The 17,518-nt window shown below is 51.5% G+C and overlaps 1 protein-coding gene across 5 annotated transcripts in view; it reads left to right on the top strand.

Moving 5' to 3' along the window:
* The window catches only part of LOC105918713 (transcription factor COE3), a 166,264-nt gene that overhangs the window by 128,743 nt on the left and 20,003 nt on the right, over nt 1-17,518 (top strand). For all 5 annotated transcript variants that reach the window (XM_036129345.1, XM_021311314.2, XM_036129346.1 and 2 more), the window contains exon 11: nt 12,522-12,610. In XM_036129345.1, the coding sequence (XP_035985238.1) occupies nt 12,522-12,610 (89 nt within the window). The remainder of the gene's footprint in view (nt 1-12,521; nt 12,611-17,518) is intronic.

Genomic DNA, 17,518 nt, shown 5'->3' with positions numbered 1-17,518 from the left:
CCGTCCACAGGAACCCGTCCTCAGGGATCCGTCCTCAGGAACCCGTCCTCAGGAAACCGTCCTCAGCGACCCGTCCTCAGGAACCCGTCCTCAGCGACCCGTCCTCAGGAACCCGTCCTCAGCGATCCGTCCTCAGTGATCCGTCCTCAGCGATCCGTCCTCAGGGATCCGTCCTCAGCGATCCGTCCTCAGGAACCCGTCCTCAGGGATCCGTCCTCAGGAACCCGTCCTCAGGAACCCGTCCTCAGCGATCCGTCCTCAGTGATCCGTCCTCAGCGATCCGTCCTCAGGGATCCGTCCTCAGCGATCCGTCCTCAGGAACCCGTCCTCAGGAACCCGTCCTCAGGAACCCGTCCTCAGCGATCTGTCCTCAGGGATCCGTCCTCAGGAACCCGTCCTCAGGAACCCGTCCTCAGGAACCCGTCCTCAGGGATCCGTCCTCAGGGATCCGTCCTCAGCGATCCGTCCTCAGCGATCCGTCCTCAGGAACCCGTCCTCAGGAACCCGTCCTCAGCGATCCGTCCTCAGGGATCCGTCCTCAGCGATCCGTCCTCAGCGATCCGTCCTCAGGGATCCGTCCTCAGGAACCCGTCCTCAGGGATCCGTCCTCAGGAACCCGTCCTCAGCGACCCGTCCTCAGGGATCCGTCCTCAGGAACCCGTCCTCAGGAACCCGTCCTCAGGGATCCGTCCTCAGGAACCCGTCCTCAGGGATCCGTCCTCAGCGACCCGTCCTCAGGAACCCGTCCTCAGGGATCCGTCCTCAGCGATCCGTCCTCAGGGATCCGTCCTCAGGGATCCGTCCTCAGGAACCCGTCCTCAGCGACCCGTCCTCAGGGATCCGTCCTCAGGGATCCGTCCTCAGGGATCCGTCCTCAGCGATCCGTCCTCAGGGATCCGTCCTCAGGGATCCGTCCTCAGGAACCCGTCCTCAGCGACCCGTCCTCAGGGATCCGTCCTCAGGGATCCGTCCTCAGGGATCCGTCCTCAGCGATCCGTCCTCAGGAACCCGTCCTCAGGAACCCGTCCTCAGGGATCCGTCCTCAGCGATCCGTCCTCAGGAACCCGTCCTCAGCGACCCGTCCTCAGCGACCCGTCCTCAGCGACCCGTCCTCAGGGATCTGTCCTCAGGAACCCGTCCTCAGGAACCCGTCCTCAGGGATCCGTCCTCAGGAACCCGTCCTCAGGAATCCGTCCTCAGGAACCCGTCCTCAGGAATCCGTCCTCAGGAACCCGTCCTCAGGAACCCGTCCTCAGCGACCCGTCCTCAGGAACCCGTCCTCAGGAACCCGTCCTCAGGGATCCGTCCTCAGCGATCCGTCCTCAGGAACCCGTCCTCAGCGACCCGTCCTCAGCGACCCGTCCTCAGCGACCCGTCCTCAGGGATCCGTCCTCAGGAACCCGTCCTCAGGAACCCGTCCTCAGGGATCCGTCCTCAGGAACCCGTCCTCAGGAATCCGTCCTCAGGAACCCGTCCTCAGGAATCCGTCCTCAGGAACCCGTCCTCAGGAACCCGTCCTCAGCGACCCGTCCTCAGGAACCCGTCCTCAGCGATCCGTCCTCAGGAACCCGTCCTCAGGAACCCGTCCTCAGCGATCCGTCCTCAGGGATCCGTCCTCAGCGATCCGTCCTCAGGAACCCGTCCTCAGGAATCCGTCCTCAGGAACCCGTCCTCAGGAACCCGTCCTCAGCCTTCATCAGCAGCACTGAGCTCTCCAGAGGAGCTCCACCACTTACTGCTCAGGTCCTTTTCATCTCCGGTCCTCTTGGAAACGCTCGTTTACTCAGATAGAAACACGTAATACGGCAGATAAAACGGACGTCGGGCTCTGCTCTACGGGTTCTTGATAGTTATTAAGGGACTCTGGGTCCTCAGTGGAAGTTCTGGTTCCTGCTTCGTGTTTAAAATTCAACCTTTGTCTTAAATCTGCAAACAGCATTTGCATTTAAACAGGAATGATCTTTCAGATCTGGTTCAGAGGCTACAGTAAACCAACCGTGACTTCAGAGGTCGTAGAGAGAGCCCAGCTTCAGGGCTTCCTGTGTAGAAGTTTCTGACGCACCTGACCAGGTGTATGGTGGTCATTGAGGAAGGTAAAGACATGGACCTGGTTCCTTGGAGTCCAAAGGTGCCTGGTGGGCTCTCTGGTCCCGATGGCCACGGCGGGTTCTACGTTCTCTGCAGAATGTGAGCAGGCTGAGCGGGTTGGCTTCTCCCCCTCCTCCTGCAGCCTCTCAGGTGCAGCTGAAGGTGACGAGCAGTGAGATCCGAGTGTTTCCCACATTCCCGACTCTCTTCCTCTCTGCGGCTTAGAGCAGCTTGAGGATTTGATCCCGCAGCTTCGCTCTGAGAAACTGGCCCGAGGCAACAAGCGCTCCGAAGAATGACAAGAAGCCGGAGAGGAGAGACGGAGTTAAACGGATTCCTCCTCAGCTTTCTGCTCAGCATTTCCTACGCTCCATCGTTCTGCTGGTTTTATTCATGTTCCCAGGCCAGGAACGCGCTTCCTCTCCGTTTATCGACAGCGGACCGACCCTCGGCTGTTGCTTGGTAACAGCCGAGGGTCGATAACTAAATGAAGGAGACAAACTGAGCTCCATAAATGTAGATCCACATTTTCAGCTGTTACTGTAGTACAGTGAGGCTTTGAGTTCTGCAGTGGATCATCTTCTTTGTGGTGAAGTACTGCGCTGTAGACCTCACAGGCGTGTGTGCAGACCTCCAGACCTCCAGACCCCCAGCCTCCAGACCCCCAGCCTCCAGACCCCCAGCCTCCAGACCTCCAGACCCCCAGCCTCCAGACCTCCAGACCCCCAGCTTCCAGACCCCCAGCCTCCAGACCCCCAGCCTCCAGACCCCCAGACCTCCAGACCCCCAGTTTCCAGACCCCCAGCCTCCAGACCCCCAGCCTCCAGACCCCCAGTCTCCAGACCTCCAGACCTCCAGACCCCCAGTCTCCAGACCTCCAGACCCCCAGCTTCCAGACCCCCAGTCTCCAGACCCCCAGCCTCCAGACCCCCAGTTTCCAGACCCCCAGCCTCCAGACCCCCAGCCTCCAGACCCCCAGCCTCCAGACCCCCAGACTCCAGACCTCCTGACCCCCAGCCTCCAGACCCCCAGCCTCCAGACCCCCAGACCCCCAGACCTCCAGACCCCCAGCCTCCCAGACCCCCAGACCTCCAGACCCCCAGCCTCCAGACCCCCAGCCTCCCAGTGGGTGTAGAGCGAGTCAGCCGGGGCTGCCGGGTTGACGGCGGCGCCTCAGAGCTTGTACTGCCGCGGATCGATGAGGCGTGAGTGGGGAGGATGGGTAAGGAGACAGGGGGGGGGGGGGTCGATGGGTGCTGAGTTATTGCGGCGCTCGGCCCGCTGGTTTTCACAGGAAGTCAATACCTCCAGGCTCCATCATTAATTTCAAGGCGCTCCGTCCCCACAGCGCCTCCTTGCTCCTCCTGCAGCTGCACCTGAGGTTCTGAGCCCAGGAGACCCAGGAGGAGGAAAACTGGGATGATGAAGTCAGATGACAGGAAGAGAAGAGCGGAAAAGCAGGACTGTGGAGTCAGGGAGGAGGAAGAGGAGGAAGAGGAGGAAGAGGAGCGTGGAAACTGTGTTGCAGTAGGGTGAAAGGTTTCTTTAGTCGGGTCACATCAGGTCAAACCGGACCTTCACTGCAGATTCCAGATGAGTAAAGGTTCTGGTGGTTCTGCTGTTAAATCTCTCAGGGCTCAATCGTGTTAATGTGAGACGTTTTTGTCCTCCAGCCATTTTCTTCTCTTTCTGCTGCTGGAGCTCCTGTGATGTCCTGTGTATCTGTCCTCAGCAGGTTGTTTTCTGAGAAAGAGACTTTCCAGAGTGGGCGTTGGCATCCTGTGTCGCTGAGATTAAGCAGCTCTTCAAAGGAAAACCCTCCTCCATCTGAGTCATTGTTGTCCTGAAGTTAAAGTTCCCTCGCTGCTCTCCCATAACCAAACGTTTGGAACGTCCCGATCTGAAGGTTCTTCTCCCAATGTGAACCTGTGGAACGTGGAAGGAGTCCAAGGTTTGAGCAGCAGGAGCCGTTTCCTCCCCCCCCCCTCCACCTCTGTTCTTCTCCTCAAATCTGAAGCACTGTTCACTAATTGACTTCTGAATTTTTATTGTTTAATTACTGTCAGAGTAACACATGGAGGCAATTATGTGTAAGCGGCTGCAGATCGGCTTCCAGCAGCTGACGGAACCGAGAGGCAGCATGCGCTCCTCGTCTTTTATGGCTCCACTCAAAGTGACGTTTGCAGGAAAATGAGTGCAGACCTCCATCTGAAGCGGTGACACCAAACATTATGTCCAGGTTATTTAGCCTGACAGCTTTCTGATGGTCCCTGGAATACTAAGACCAAATCTTTCCTGCATAGTCTGCAGCTGTAATTCAAATGAAATTGGAAGCTTTGCTGTTTTTCTCATGAGAAGAAAAGATGTAGCTGAAGGAGATCAAAGGTTAAACTAGATTGTTTCTAAGTGTTTCTGTTTCATGTTTGCCTTGATTTGTCAGGAAATAACAGTGTAAACTTTTGCGGGGTGTCAGATGCAGCAAACTGTGTTTTCTCTGAGTCTGAATCACCTTTTTTCTGTCAGAGCATCGCGCTGAAAGCTGCCATCTGTCTGCTGGCCTAAATTTACCAGCAGCAGATGTTTTAAGGAAGCAAACATGATTTAAAGCGTCTCACCTGTACAGCTTCATGAGCAGCAGCAACACCAGGCTGCTGTGAGGAGATCAGCCAGAGGTGTCACCAACACGCCTCGCTCCTCATCGCCACGCAGACAAGTCCCAGAACCTCTGAACTGGAGCTGACAGAACCTCCCCAGTGACAACAGACAGCACAGAAATCACCAAGATGATGGAATGAGAGGGTTCCAGGTGATCAATCCTACACCTTCACCTTGCCTGGTGTTCTCCGCCCTGCATCTTGTCTGCAGGCCACCGGGCTGTACGGTGGAACAACCTGGAGCAGAGGAAGGGAAGGCCTGTTGAGCTCTGGATGATCAGCCGTCCTGGATGAGGAACAGTGGACAGTCTCTGCTCCGTGTCGCTGGCTCTGCAGCAATCCCTCGGCCATCTGCCACCACCCACAGGGGGTTTGAGAAACCGAGCAGAGAGACAAAAAGATCCCAGAAGCTCTGATCCAGGAATACTTTCTACAGCGGCGCTGGCAGCAGGAGCTCCATTAGTGGCTTCGTGTGGCAGAAGAAGTTTCCATGAATCTTTAGGCTGAAGTTTCATGTAGCCTGTAGGCTGAGGGAGCAATACCCTGAAATCTGCTGCAGGCCTGCTGTCATTATTGTGTCTAAGTCCTAGTTTATGATCTGTTTTGGTTTAGTTCTGTTTGATTCAGGAGCAGGTTCTGCTCCTGGAGCAGGTTCTGCTCAGGTTCTGACCCAGAACCTGCTCAGGTTCTGGGTCAGAACCTGAAGTTCCTCCATTTCTTTCACTAAACCTTAGGCACTAATTCTAACATTGTATCATGATGGAGGCAGTGATAACTGGATCCAGCTGTCTCACCTGCCTTGTCTTACCTGTCGTGTCACACCTGCCGTGTCTCACCTGTCATGTCTCACCTGCCTTGTCTCACCTGTCGTGTCTCACCTGCCGTGTCTCACCTGCCGTGTCTCACCTGTCGTGTCTCACCTGTCGTGTCTCACCTGCCTTGTCTCACCTGCCTTGTCTCACCTGTCGTGTCTCACCTTTTATGTCTCACCTGCTGTGTCTCACCTGCCGTGTCTCACCTGTCGTGTCTCACCTGTCGTGCCTCACCTGCCGTGTCTCACCTGTTGTGTTTCACCTGTCGTGTCTCACCTTTCATGTCTCACCTGCCTTGTCTCACCTTTCATGTCTCACCTGTCGTGTCTCACCTGTCATGTCTCACCTTTCATGTCTCACCTGCCGTGTCTCACCTACTGTGTCTCACCTGCCGTGTCTCACCTGCTGTGTCTCACCTGCCGTGTCTCACCTGCTGTGTCTCACCTGCCTTGTCTCACCTGCTGTGTCTCACCTGCCGTGTCTCACCTGTCGTGTCTCACCTGCCTTGTCTCACCTGCTGTGTCTCACCTGCCGTGTCTCACCTGCTGTGTCTCACCTGCCTTGTCTCACCTGCTGTGTCTCACCTGCCGTGTCTCACCTGTCGTGTCTCACCTGTCGTGTCTCCCCTGTCGTATCTCACCTGCCGTGTCTCACCTGCTGTGTCTCACCTGTCGTGTCTCACCTGTCGTGTCTCACCTGCCTTGTCTCACCTGCTGTGTCTCACCTGTCGTGTCTCACCTGCCTTGTCTCACCTGTCGTGTCTCACCTGCTGTGTTTCACCTGCCGTATCTCACCTGCCGTGTATCACCTGTCGTGTCTCCCCTGTCGTATCTCACCTGCCGTGTCTCACCTGCTGTGTCTCACCTGTCGTGTCTCACCTGTCGTGTCTCACCTGCCTTGTCTCACCTGCTGTGTCTCACCTGTCGTGTCTCACCTGCCTTGTCTCACCTGTCGTGTCTCACCTGCTGTGTCTCACCTGCCGTATCTCACCTGTCGTGTCTCCCCTGTCGTATCTCACCTGCTGTGTCTCACCTGCCGTATCTCACCTGTCGTGTCTCACCTGTCGTGTCTCACCTGCCTTGTCTCACCTGCTGTGTCTCACCTGTCGTGTCTCACCTGCCTTGTCTCACCTGTCGTGTCTCACCTGCTGTGTCTCACCTGCCGTATCTCACCTGTCGTGTCTCCCCTGTCGTATCTCACCTGCCGTGTCTCACCTGCTGTGTCTCACCTGTCGTGTCTCACCTGTCGTGTCTCACCTGCCTTGTCTCACCTGCTGTGTCTCACCTGTCGTGTCTCACCTGCCGTGTCTCACCTGTTGTGTCTCACCTGCCGTGTCTCACCTGCCGTGTCTCACCTGTCGTGTCTCACCTGTCGTGTTTCACCTGTCGTGTCTCCCCTGTCGTGTCTCACCTGTAGTGTCTCACCTGTCGTGTCTCACCTTTCATGTTTCACCTGTAGTGTCTCACCTGTCGTGTCTCACCTGTAGTGTCTCACCTGTCGTGTCTCACCTGTTGTGTCTCACCTGCCGTGTCTCACCTGCCGTGTCTCACCTGTCGTGTCTCACCTGTCGTGTTTCACCTGTCGTGTCTCACCTGTAGTGTCTCACCTGTCGTGTCTCACCTTTCATGTCTCACCTTTCATGTCTCACCTGTCGTGTCTCACCTGCCGTGTCTCACCTGTCGTGTCTCACCTGTCATGTCTCACCTGTCATGTCTCACCTGCCTTGTCTCACCTGCTGTGTCTCACCTGCCGTGTCTCACCTGCCGTGTCTCACCTGCCGTGTCTCACCTGCTGTATCTCACCTGCTGTATCTCACCTGCCTTGTCTCACCTGCCGTGTCTCACCTGTCGAACGCGGAGCCATGTGACGCTCACAGAGCGTTTTTTTTTTCTTTGATCTGGGGCCTTTTAATAGAGAGCAGCAGAAGTGTGTTCTCCATCAGGGGACTTCTCCTCCTTTCACATAAAACCGCTCCACTTCAGGGACTTGTGGAACTAATGGTGAGTAATTAGTCGTTTCTGCGGGGCTCTTTCTGCTGCTGTTCCTGAAAATAACAACTGGTTGGGGAGGCGTTTCTTTGAGGCACAGGTTATTCTGGGCTGATTGAAAGACTAACTCTGCATGGATAAACCGTCCAATCACAAAGCTCAGAGAAAAGGTAACCTGGAGCTCTGAGGTCACCAGGCAGGTCTCAGATCAAACTTAGGAATTTGTCCTGATTGGAGGAAACATTCAGAGAATGTCGTCCACCTGTGTGCAGCAGCTTTGATCTCCTGAAGCTTCAGCGCCTCGTGGTGGAAAATACCTGCAACCTGGATTATTTCTGAGTTACTCTGCAGCATCTGTGAGGAAAGATGAGATACTAGAGCAAGATACTCCATGATGGAGATTAGTCCCTGTGGATGGATGGATGGATGGATGGATGGATGGATGGATGGATGGATGGATGGATGGATGGATGGATGGATGGATGGATGGATGGATGGATGGATGGATGGATGGATGGATGGATGGACAAGTTAACAGATGGATGGATGGATGTTGGTTCTCAGGACATGTTGGAGGAGGAAGATGGACAACCCTAACCCTGCTCTGAAGATGATCCATGGAGATGTTGTCATCGTCCCATCTGGTGGAGACTGACTGAGCCCACCAACACCATCGAGGTGTTGACCGTCAGCCAGCCCCTCTTCCTCCTCCTCATCATCAGCGGCGCTGACCGCATCAATCACTGAGCGGGACGGAGACGGCGTCCAGGGAGCCGCCTGCCCTGGATCTGGATGATCAGGGCAATAGAGCAGGAAGCCACGCAGCAGGTGTCTGCTCATCAGGGACATGAGTGCTGGGCCACAAAGCCATCACGGCGGAAGCAGCGGCCCGCTCTGAACGTCTCCTGAGGGAACATCCCATCTCCGAGCGGGAAATTTGTGCAAACCAGCAGCGAGCGTGAGCTGTCAGAGGGAAGCGGAGGTGAATAAATACAGAGAGGATGAAGATTAAACTGCTGAGAGCTTCCAGTAATCCACCAGATGAGCATCAGGCTGAGCTTGGCTCAGACCAGCACACCTGTCTGCATCTCTAGTGCTTTTTGTTTTGCTGCTGGAAACCACCTGAGGAGGTATTGTTCGTCCTTCTGCTTTTGTTTAAGCCGCCCGCTGCAGCAGCCCGCAGCAGTGTCACACATGAAGCTGGAGTTTGTGCAGGAAGTCTGCTGCTCGCCCAGCCCTCGTCTCCTCCCAAGCTGCAAATCTAGCGTGGCTAAATTAGTTTAAGACGACGTGGCCCGCCTCCCCTCTCTGCTCCTCTAGCTCTCCTCGCTCTCTTAGCTGCCTAATCAGTGAGCGAGCCCATCTGCAGGACGCCGACCAACCGTTTGATCCCTTTCACAGCGAGCGGAGAGCAGAAAGCAGACAGAGGACCATAAACACTTGATTAAATATGGGAGGAATCAGCTTCTTGCCTCCCTGCTCCTCACAAGGCGCCTCAGACGGCAGAGCGGTGGCGGCTGGGTCCCCACAAGGAGAGCAAATCGATAGGAATTACCCCGCAGAAAGTGCCACTGATGCCTGCAATCGCAGCATATGTTTACACTAAATCAGGCAATCTGTCTTCATATGGGCGGCTTAATGGGAGGAGGGGGGCTGGGGGGGCTGGGGGGGGGGGAGTACTGACTGCTGGGAGGGAGTAGCCACCACCGATTGGCTGGGGGCACTTTGGAGCCTGAAGGCAGCCAATGGGGGCTGAGGTCAAAGGGCAGCAAGATGTTAATATAGTGAGTAATGAGCTTAATTTCTGCAGGGGGGAAGGGGGGGGGTCTTTGTTTCATCCGCCCATCCAACAGTTAGGTCTTCATTTCTCCTGACATTCCCTCCAGGAAGAGTCGCATCACCAGGAACGTCACTACAGGAGAACTGAGAGAGAAAGTATTCACACCCTGTAAATGAATCCTGTTCCAACCACAAACTCTGAAGTTAAGATATTATTTTACAGACTGAAGGTTGAGAGGATGGGAAATAGTCCATGCTTAGAAAAACAGTCTGAAGAGTGTGATGGCATTAGTATTCAGACCCCTCACTCTGATTAAATCTAGTTCAAGCGGTTAGAGTCCATCCGTGTTCCTGAGTCTAATGTTCTGTTTGTGGCCTCAGAGCTTTGTTACATGTTCACTTTTAAATAAATTATAAATGGATTTATTATTTATTACTACATTTATATTTAAGGAAGCGTTGCTAGAATAAAGCCGTCATGGTGTGTGTGTGTGTGTGGGGGGGGGGGGGGGGGGGGGGGAGATGGAGTGAAGCCTGCAGAAGACGGTGGAGGTTCACCTCTTGCAACAGAGCCACCCTGAAAATACAGCCAGAGATATTATGGGATGGTTTAGATCATAGCAGAGCTGTGTTTCACAATGGCCTAGTCAAAGCCCAGACTCCAGGTGAAGACTTGAGGAAGAGAACACAGCTGGATCCTGCTAACTGACCTAATTGTGTTTGGGTGTGTTGGACCTTGGAGACATCTAAACGTTGAGGACACCCATCCTCCAGAACTTGACTCCTGTAATCTTCTGGGAATGCTGATTGGTTCTGATTGGTTCTGATTGGTTCTGATTGGTTCTGTCGTTAACGTCAGCGTTGATGTTGGCAGCACTGAACCCAGTTTCTGGCCCAGAGAGGGAGGAGGAACTGGGGGCTTCCTCAGATCTTCAGGTGCAGTTCCACTACTCATGTTGATGGTCTGGACATGGTGAGCAGCTCCAGCGTTACTAATCACCTGTTGCTGACCGGGTCCAGGTGAGCCTCATTACCTGAGCGTTGTCAATCATTGACAATGGTTGGGAAGGTGGATGAGAAACCAGATCACCAACAAGCAGCTTGGCTGAAGTGTTTTAACTGAACTTAATGTCAAAGCTTTGCTTTCTTCTCTTTCCATCTTTTGAAAAGGTGCTGCTGGATCATTATCAGCCTGTTACTCTAAAACGGTGAATCTTCTGCTGGGAATTTGGTGTTATGAAGCAAAGTAGAACAATAGCGTTGCCATTTCTGAGGTTCAGTGAATGCATCTGCATGAGGAGTTGAAGCTGTGTGGAGATAAAGACCCTCAGGCTGTGGAGGACATCTGATTTTCTTTAGCTAAGAGTTATGCTGTTTAAACTGTTGATGTTCTGCAGGAAGTTGAAACAACACCAAATGAAGCAGAGAGTTTTGTTGGGTTGGGGTCTGCTGCAGCAGCACGGTGTGTTCAGATGCACCCCCCCCCCTCAGATCTAAATGGGAGTGATTGTTCTGCAGCCGCCCCCACCGAGCCTCCAGCTGGTTACCAGTCTGGATGTAGGTGTGCAGCGTTGGGACACGATCCGGTGTGGGATTTGCTGCTGATTGCTGCTCGTGTCGTCCCACTGCGTTATGTCTCCTGGTCCTCGGCTGCTCCTCATGCCTCCAAAAAGTCTCTGTGGGACCCTTCAATGAATGGGTCTGTGATCCGCGGCGTGAGGAGGTAATAGATTCTCTGCTTCCTGTCTGGGAGGCGGGGAGAGCGGGAAGTCGGCGGCGAGGCCCACGTCCCTCAGCGCTCTGTCACCCTTCACACATCATCATCCCCACCTCAGCCTGAAAGCCCTTTTTCTCCTCCGCTGCCGCTCCAAACGTGCTGCGACAAATTTGATTTAGCAGCTCGCCACCATCCCATTCCCGCAAAAGAAAACAAATATTGTTATAATGGTAATAACATCTATTCGGAGCGGCGGCGACAAACAGCGGCGGAGCCTTTGAAGGAGACCCCTCTGTGCTGCCGGATAGCGGCCTTATTCTTATTCATGAAAGCCGCCGTTATGCATATTAGCACAAACTAGCTATTCTACTCAGCAGCATTTGAAGTGTCAATCATCCTTACAGGATACAAGAGCCAACAGTGACAAAAGCCGAGTGGGCAGGATCGCCTGACAAATTGTCCCCAAAGTCAAATTTGACAGCCTTTTATGATTAATGGGCTTGATTATGGAGAAGTATCTCCCTGAACTCATTTCCGGGTGTTTCCGCAGCTCCGCTCGGTGCTGCGGGAGGAGGAGGAGGAGGAGGAGGAGGAGGAGGAAGGCTGATTGTTTGCAGAGGTGAATGAGTGGAGAATGGAGGGAAAGAAAGGAGTGGCAGGATTGAATTAGGGCAGAATGAGGTGGCTCACCTAATGAACAGCATACGGCAGATTGCTGCTAGCAAGCAGCGCTCTGAAGATGACTGTGAGCTCCACCTGCCTCAGGAAGGTTCTGACTGCAGAACCCAGAGCAGCTCAGTCACTTCTTCTCAGACTCCACCTTAAAGTACAGAAACAGTCCAGTTAAGGAACCGCAGAGACCAGACTACCGCTGTTTGGTTTTAAAGCTACAGAAACGACCGGTTCTGATCCTCTGGTGGAGATCCCAGGGTTCCACCGACCTGCGTCCACCAAGGATCAGCCAGGGAGGGAGGGTGGACCTCCTGAACCTGGAGAACCACAGGCAGACATAAGGGTGGAGGGGTGGAGGGATGGATGATGGAGGGATGATGGATGGACCCAGAACCAGAGGGTTCAGAGCCTCCATGTGGTCAGATGTTTGTCTGGCTGCAGCAGAACCATCAGAGGTCCAGGCTGAGGACGGAGGAGGACGGAGGAGGACGGAGGAGGACGGAGGAGGAGGACGGAGGCCTTCAGGGAGGCACTGACTTACAGGGTGAAGCTGAAACAGAACTGGCAACCCGGGTGGAAAACGTGTCGTACAAACCTCTGGAGGCGTGGAGTCTGTACGGTCGTTTTCAGAAGATCACAGGGTTCTGTCCAGGTTCTCTCTGGGTTCTCTCCGTTTTCTGTCCGGTTTCTGTCTGGGTTCTCTCCGTTTTCTGTCCGGGTTCTGTGCGGGTTCTGTCTGGACCGACCCGCTCCTGGCTGTTTCCGGTTCTGTGTGCCGGACTCTAACCGCGGTCCTCTCTCTGACCCACAGCGCTCAATGAGCCCACCATCGACTACGGCTTCCAGAGGCTACAGAAGGTCATCCCTCGCCACCCTGGAGACCCCGAGAGGTTACCAAAGGTCAGTGCAGACGGCTTATTGGGTCAGCGCCGCCGGCCCGGCTCAGACTGGACCCAGAACGGACCCATCTCATCATGGTTTCATTTCAATCCTGAATGCAGCGCCAAAGCTGAGCCTCCTGACGGGTTCTGTTGGCCCTGTTTGGGATGGATTTGCTGCCTGCAGGTCCAGATCTCTGGAGAGGTGCTGTGGTTCTGATGTTTGGTTCTGTTTGGTTCTGAGGGTTAGGATGGTGCTTCTTGATCTGTTTCTGCAAACGGTTCAGGTTTGGTTGCCATTTCGTCTCATTTCAGCTTTTTCTTTGTTTTCTCTCAGAATTTTGTTTTCTTATTTAAAATAAGACAAAAAATCACACATAATGAAACAAATTAAATAGAAAATGATACAAAATAGGGTACATAATGTTATCCTAAATACTATTAGTTTTATGATTTTAATGAATAAGTGCTGATTGTATTTAATTAGGGGGTAAAGGTTACATAGAAATGTTTATCATCAGTGATTCTGATGTTTAATGGGTTAATCTGATACACGCAGATGATAAAAAGATGTAATCTGATACATGCAGATAAAAATATTTAATCTGATACATGCAGTAAAGAGTAAAAAGATGTAATCTGATACACGCAGATAAAAAGATTTAATCTGGTAAACGCAGATAAAAAGATTTAATCTCATACCTGCAGATAATAAAAAGATTTAATCTGAGACATGCAGATAAAAAGATTTAATCTGATACATGCAGATAAAAAGATTTAATCTGATACCTGCAGATAATAAAAAGATTTAATCTGAGACAAGCAGTATAGAGTAAAAAGATTTAATCTCATACCTGCAGATAATAAAAAGATTTAATCTGATACATGCAGATAATAAAAAGATTTAATCTGAGACAAGCAGTATAGAGTAAAAAGATTTAATCTCATACCTGCAGATAATAAAAAGATTTAATCTCATACATGCAGATAATAAAAAGATGTAATCTGATACACGCAGATAAAAAGATTTAATCTGGTAAACGCAGATAAAAAGATTTAATCTGGTAAACGCAGATAAAAAGATTTAATCTGGTAAACGCAGATAAAAAGATTTAATCTCATACCTGCAGATAATAAAAAGATTTAATCTGAGACAAGCAGTATAGAGTAAAAAGATTTAATCTGATACCTGCAGATAAAAATATTTAATCTGATACATGCAGATAATAAAAAGATTTAATCTGATACATGCAATAAAGAGTAAAAAGATTTAATCTGATACATGCAGATAATAAAAATATGTAATCTGATTCATGCAGATAAAAAGATTTAATCTGGTAAACGCAGATAAAAAGATTTAATCTGATACATGCAGATAATGAAAAGATTTAATGTGATACACGCAGTAAAGAGTAAAAAGATAGTGGAGGTGCATGGGGCCCCTCACCTTCCCTCCAGCACCACGTCTCTGGTCCAGGAACGGCGTCAGCTGCTCGCTGACAGGCGTTCAGACGCACGCTGTGAGCCGCCGCCAGGCGTCCTGGTCGGCGTGAGGAGATTACCGTCGCTGCAGCCGCCTGCGATGAGGCTAACTGAGGCAGATTCCTGGAGGCAGCGAGCCGCCGGGCCGCCGCTGAGCCTCAGATGGACCCTGACACTCCAAAGCAGCTGCCAAATTGAAACCATTTATCAAAACCTGACATCGGAGATCCAGTCCCTAAAAAAGCAGTTTATTTGTAAATTGATACTAATAGTGAGCGCACATTGTCTGGCCTCTGCGACGGCCTGATTTACAGCCTGCTCTGCTGCCTTTTAAATATTTATTTATTCAAAGAAAACTCAATAAGGCCTCAGATGGTCTGGCTGCCAGGCGCTCTGGGGGAGGAGAGCCGCTGTGTGAGCTGACAGAGCAGCATGTCGGCTGTGAGCGAGCAGCGACGGGTTAACTCCGGCTGTCACTTCTCTTTAGGTTTCACCTGCAGCTGCCGCTCCGCCACAGAGCCGGAGAGAGCCGAGCCGGCGTCTGCTGAAGGATGATGGCTTCAGCTGGCAGGAAGGATGGTTAGCAGGAGCACAAAGGTCAATCTGGGAACAATGTTTGATCTGAGCCACAGAAAAGTGCCGTTTACCCAGGAAGCTGCTCCCGTCTCCCAGCTGATCGAGCTGCAAAAGGCCCAGAGCGCCGGATGGATGCACAGGTTCTCTGGTTTGGGCCTTCACTGCATCAAAGTGATGTGAGGATAAAGTTCTGGCTGCAAGGACCGGTGGAGTTCTGCTCGTGGTTCCGACTTCACAAAGTGCTGGACAAAGCTTTAATTATTTAAAACATTTAAAGCCTCATTGTGAGGCGATGCTGGGCTGTTAGCTGCTGTGATGTAACATTAACTAGCTCATCGTTTCCAACTTAAATAATTATTACCGACTTCCTATAAATTCACCATTTATTTAAAGCATAAATCAAACGCTTTTTATCTTTTATAAATTTAATTAAATTATCCTGTTATGTCACAGGACAAGCTAGGTCATAACCCGACTTAAAACAAAAGATTTAAAAGCATTATTGCACCAGTATTATGTTACAACTATTGCTTTGCTTTTATTAATGGAATTATAAATGCACTTTTTCCTAAACAAAACCGTAATAAATAAAATCTTTGCTTTATAGCAGTAGAATCGCCTTAGACTGAAATAATGATTCTTTTTAGACGTTAAGCAGAAACAATGAAGGCCAAAGTGTTTTACTTCCTCCCAAAGATGGTTCCGTGTTTAGCTGTAATTCTGTATTAATTCTGGTAGATTCCTGCAGCACGTCCCAGCTGTGTCTCTCACAGCGTTAGCATCGCCTGCCGTGTGACGCAGCCATTCCAGACAAAACCCAACAGGAGAGGAGACGCGTGAGCCAGGAGGAAGCTCACAGGTCTGCAGCGTCCACCTGGGTTTGGAGGCCGTCAAGCTGCCTGCAAGAACCGCAGAACCTTTTGGATTTGATCAAAACTAAATTCTTTCCACGGAGCAAAGCAATGAGAAACGGGGAGCAAAAGGCAGCGTGGTTAGAGGAATGGAAGCAGAAACTCAGCATTTATGAAGCAGGAGGTGGAGATTAAACGTGTTTGGCGTGTAGCTGGTGCACCTTAGCTCTGATCATTGACCCCATGTGGACTCACGGGGCGGCGGTCCGTTCAGGGATTATTAATTCCAGCCCACTCCATGAATGAGGAGATTTCCGCCGTTCAATGAGAATAATGAGCGATGCTGAATTCATGAGCTGAATTTCAATCGGTTGCCTGTGAAAGGAATTAGCTGCACACGGCGTGCCGCTTCGTTAGAGCACTCCTCCACCTGATAATCACTAATGTGGAGATCCTGCTGGAGCGCCGCTGCTCCTCCTGCTGCTCCTCCTGCAGGTCCATCCATATTTTAGAGGGAGGCGGCTGTATCTGCAGCGCCGTGCTCAGGGTGATTTATCATTGTTAAGACCGCTGTCTGATGGCTTCTCCTCCAGGGTCACGCTCATCCCTGTTCGCCTCACACCTCCTCAGCCACAGAGTCGGCCCCCCGTAATTAAGCCCCAAGAAACCAGCGGTTGAAAATAGAAAAGGGGAGCAGGAGGAAGGAGGAGGAATGTGTCAGGAGACGGACAGAAGAGGGGCAAGGGCATGACGGCCACAGGGGGCAGCAGAACGGAGGTGTTCCTCGGCTGCTTTTAGGAGGGAAGCCACACAAACGTTCTTCTTGTTAGAGACAAAGGGCTGAATCACGGGAAGAATCCCAGGACCACATCTGACCAGGTGCAGCTGGGGACGGGTCCAGAATTAGCTGCTCGTTGCTTCCTAGTGAGATCAGCGCTGGTTGGCTTTGGTCCTCCAGCTGCATCACTGCTCTTCAACCTGGAAACAACCTGCCTGGTCCCGTTTCTAGAGTTCTGCAGCTGACAGGCGGAGGCAACGTTCCTGAAGCCTCGATCGCCAGATCGTCCTCCTGTCCTCCGCCATGATGACGCCGACCGCTGCGACCAAGACGCCGCGGCGTGGGAGGGGAACTCTGCTGCTGGACGCCTTAAGAGCTGCAGCCTGGCCGTTCTCTAAGGTCGTCTTCTCCAGAGTCTGATGGACCTTTAGGTCTCCTTCAGGGTTAAGGTTCTGCTGGGTCTCCTTTAAACAACACACATGACCCCTGACCCCCATTACGACCCCTGACCCCCACTATGATCTCTGACCCCCACAACAACCCCTGACCCCTACTACTGTTAATATTTTAGGTCAATTGTCACTTTTCTTCAGTAAATTATGTTGTAGGAGATGTGCTGTAAATCTATTTATATTTTTATAAATATTAATAATATTTATACTCCAGTCTTTATACTTGCTTATGAGTCCTTTTCTTATTTTTCCCACTGCATTTTAATGTTTTTTACCGATACAATAAAATTCATAAAAGAATTAGAAATGAATCATTATTGATATGTTTTTCTTAAAGCTATTTAGATTTTTACAGTTCGTTTTTTTACAGTAAAATATTTCTGACCAAATTTCACTTTATCCCTTTCTATTGATTGTAATTGATCTATCTATTGTTATAAACAGGCCTCAGTTTAATTAACAGTTAAAATTAATAACTTTAAGTGAAGTCTGACGGCTGTGATAAAAGCTGGAATAAACGACCATAATCCCAATTATCTGATGGAGAAACTCCAGGTTTCCGTCTGCTTGAACCAACCAATCAGCAGCCTCCGTTTCTCCCCATGATGGTGGCACCTGCCGCCGCATCACCGCATCCATCCAAGCTGGACCTGCAGCGCCGCAAAAGCACTCAGAGTTCTGGCTGCCGGTACCGGCTGGAGAGATTCTGATGGACCCGACTGTGTGTGAGAGAGAGAGAGAGAGAGAGAGAGAGAGAGAGAGAGAGAGACAGAGAGAGAGAGAGGGAGGGA

The sequence above is a fragment of the Fundulus heteroclitus genome, unplaced genomic scaffold (genome assembly GCF_011125445.2).
Source record: "Fundulus heteroclitus isolate FHET01 unplaced genomic scaffold, MU-UCD_Fhet_4.1 scaffold_159, whole genome shotgun sequence".
In the NCBI taxonomy this organism is placed as follows: Eukaryota; Metazoa; Chordata; class Actinopteri; order Cyprinodontiformes; family Fundulidae; genus Fundulus; species Fundulus heteroclitus.
This window is presented reverse-complemented; position numbering and strand designations above follow the sequence as displayed.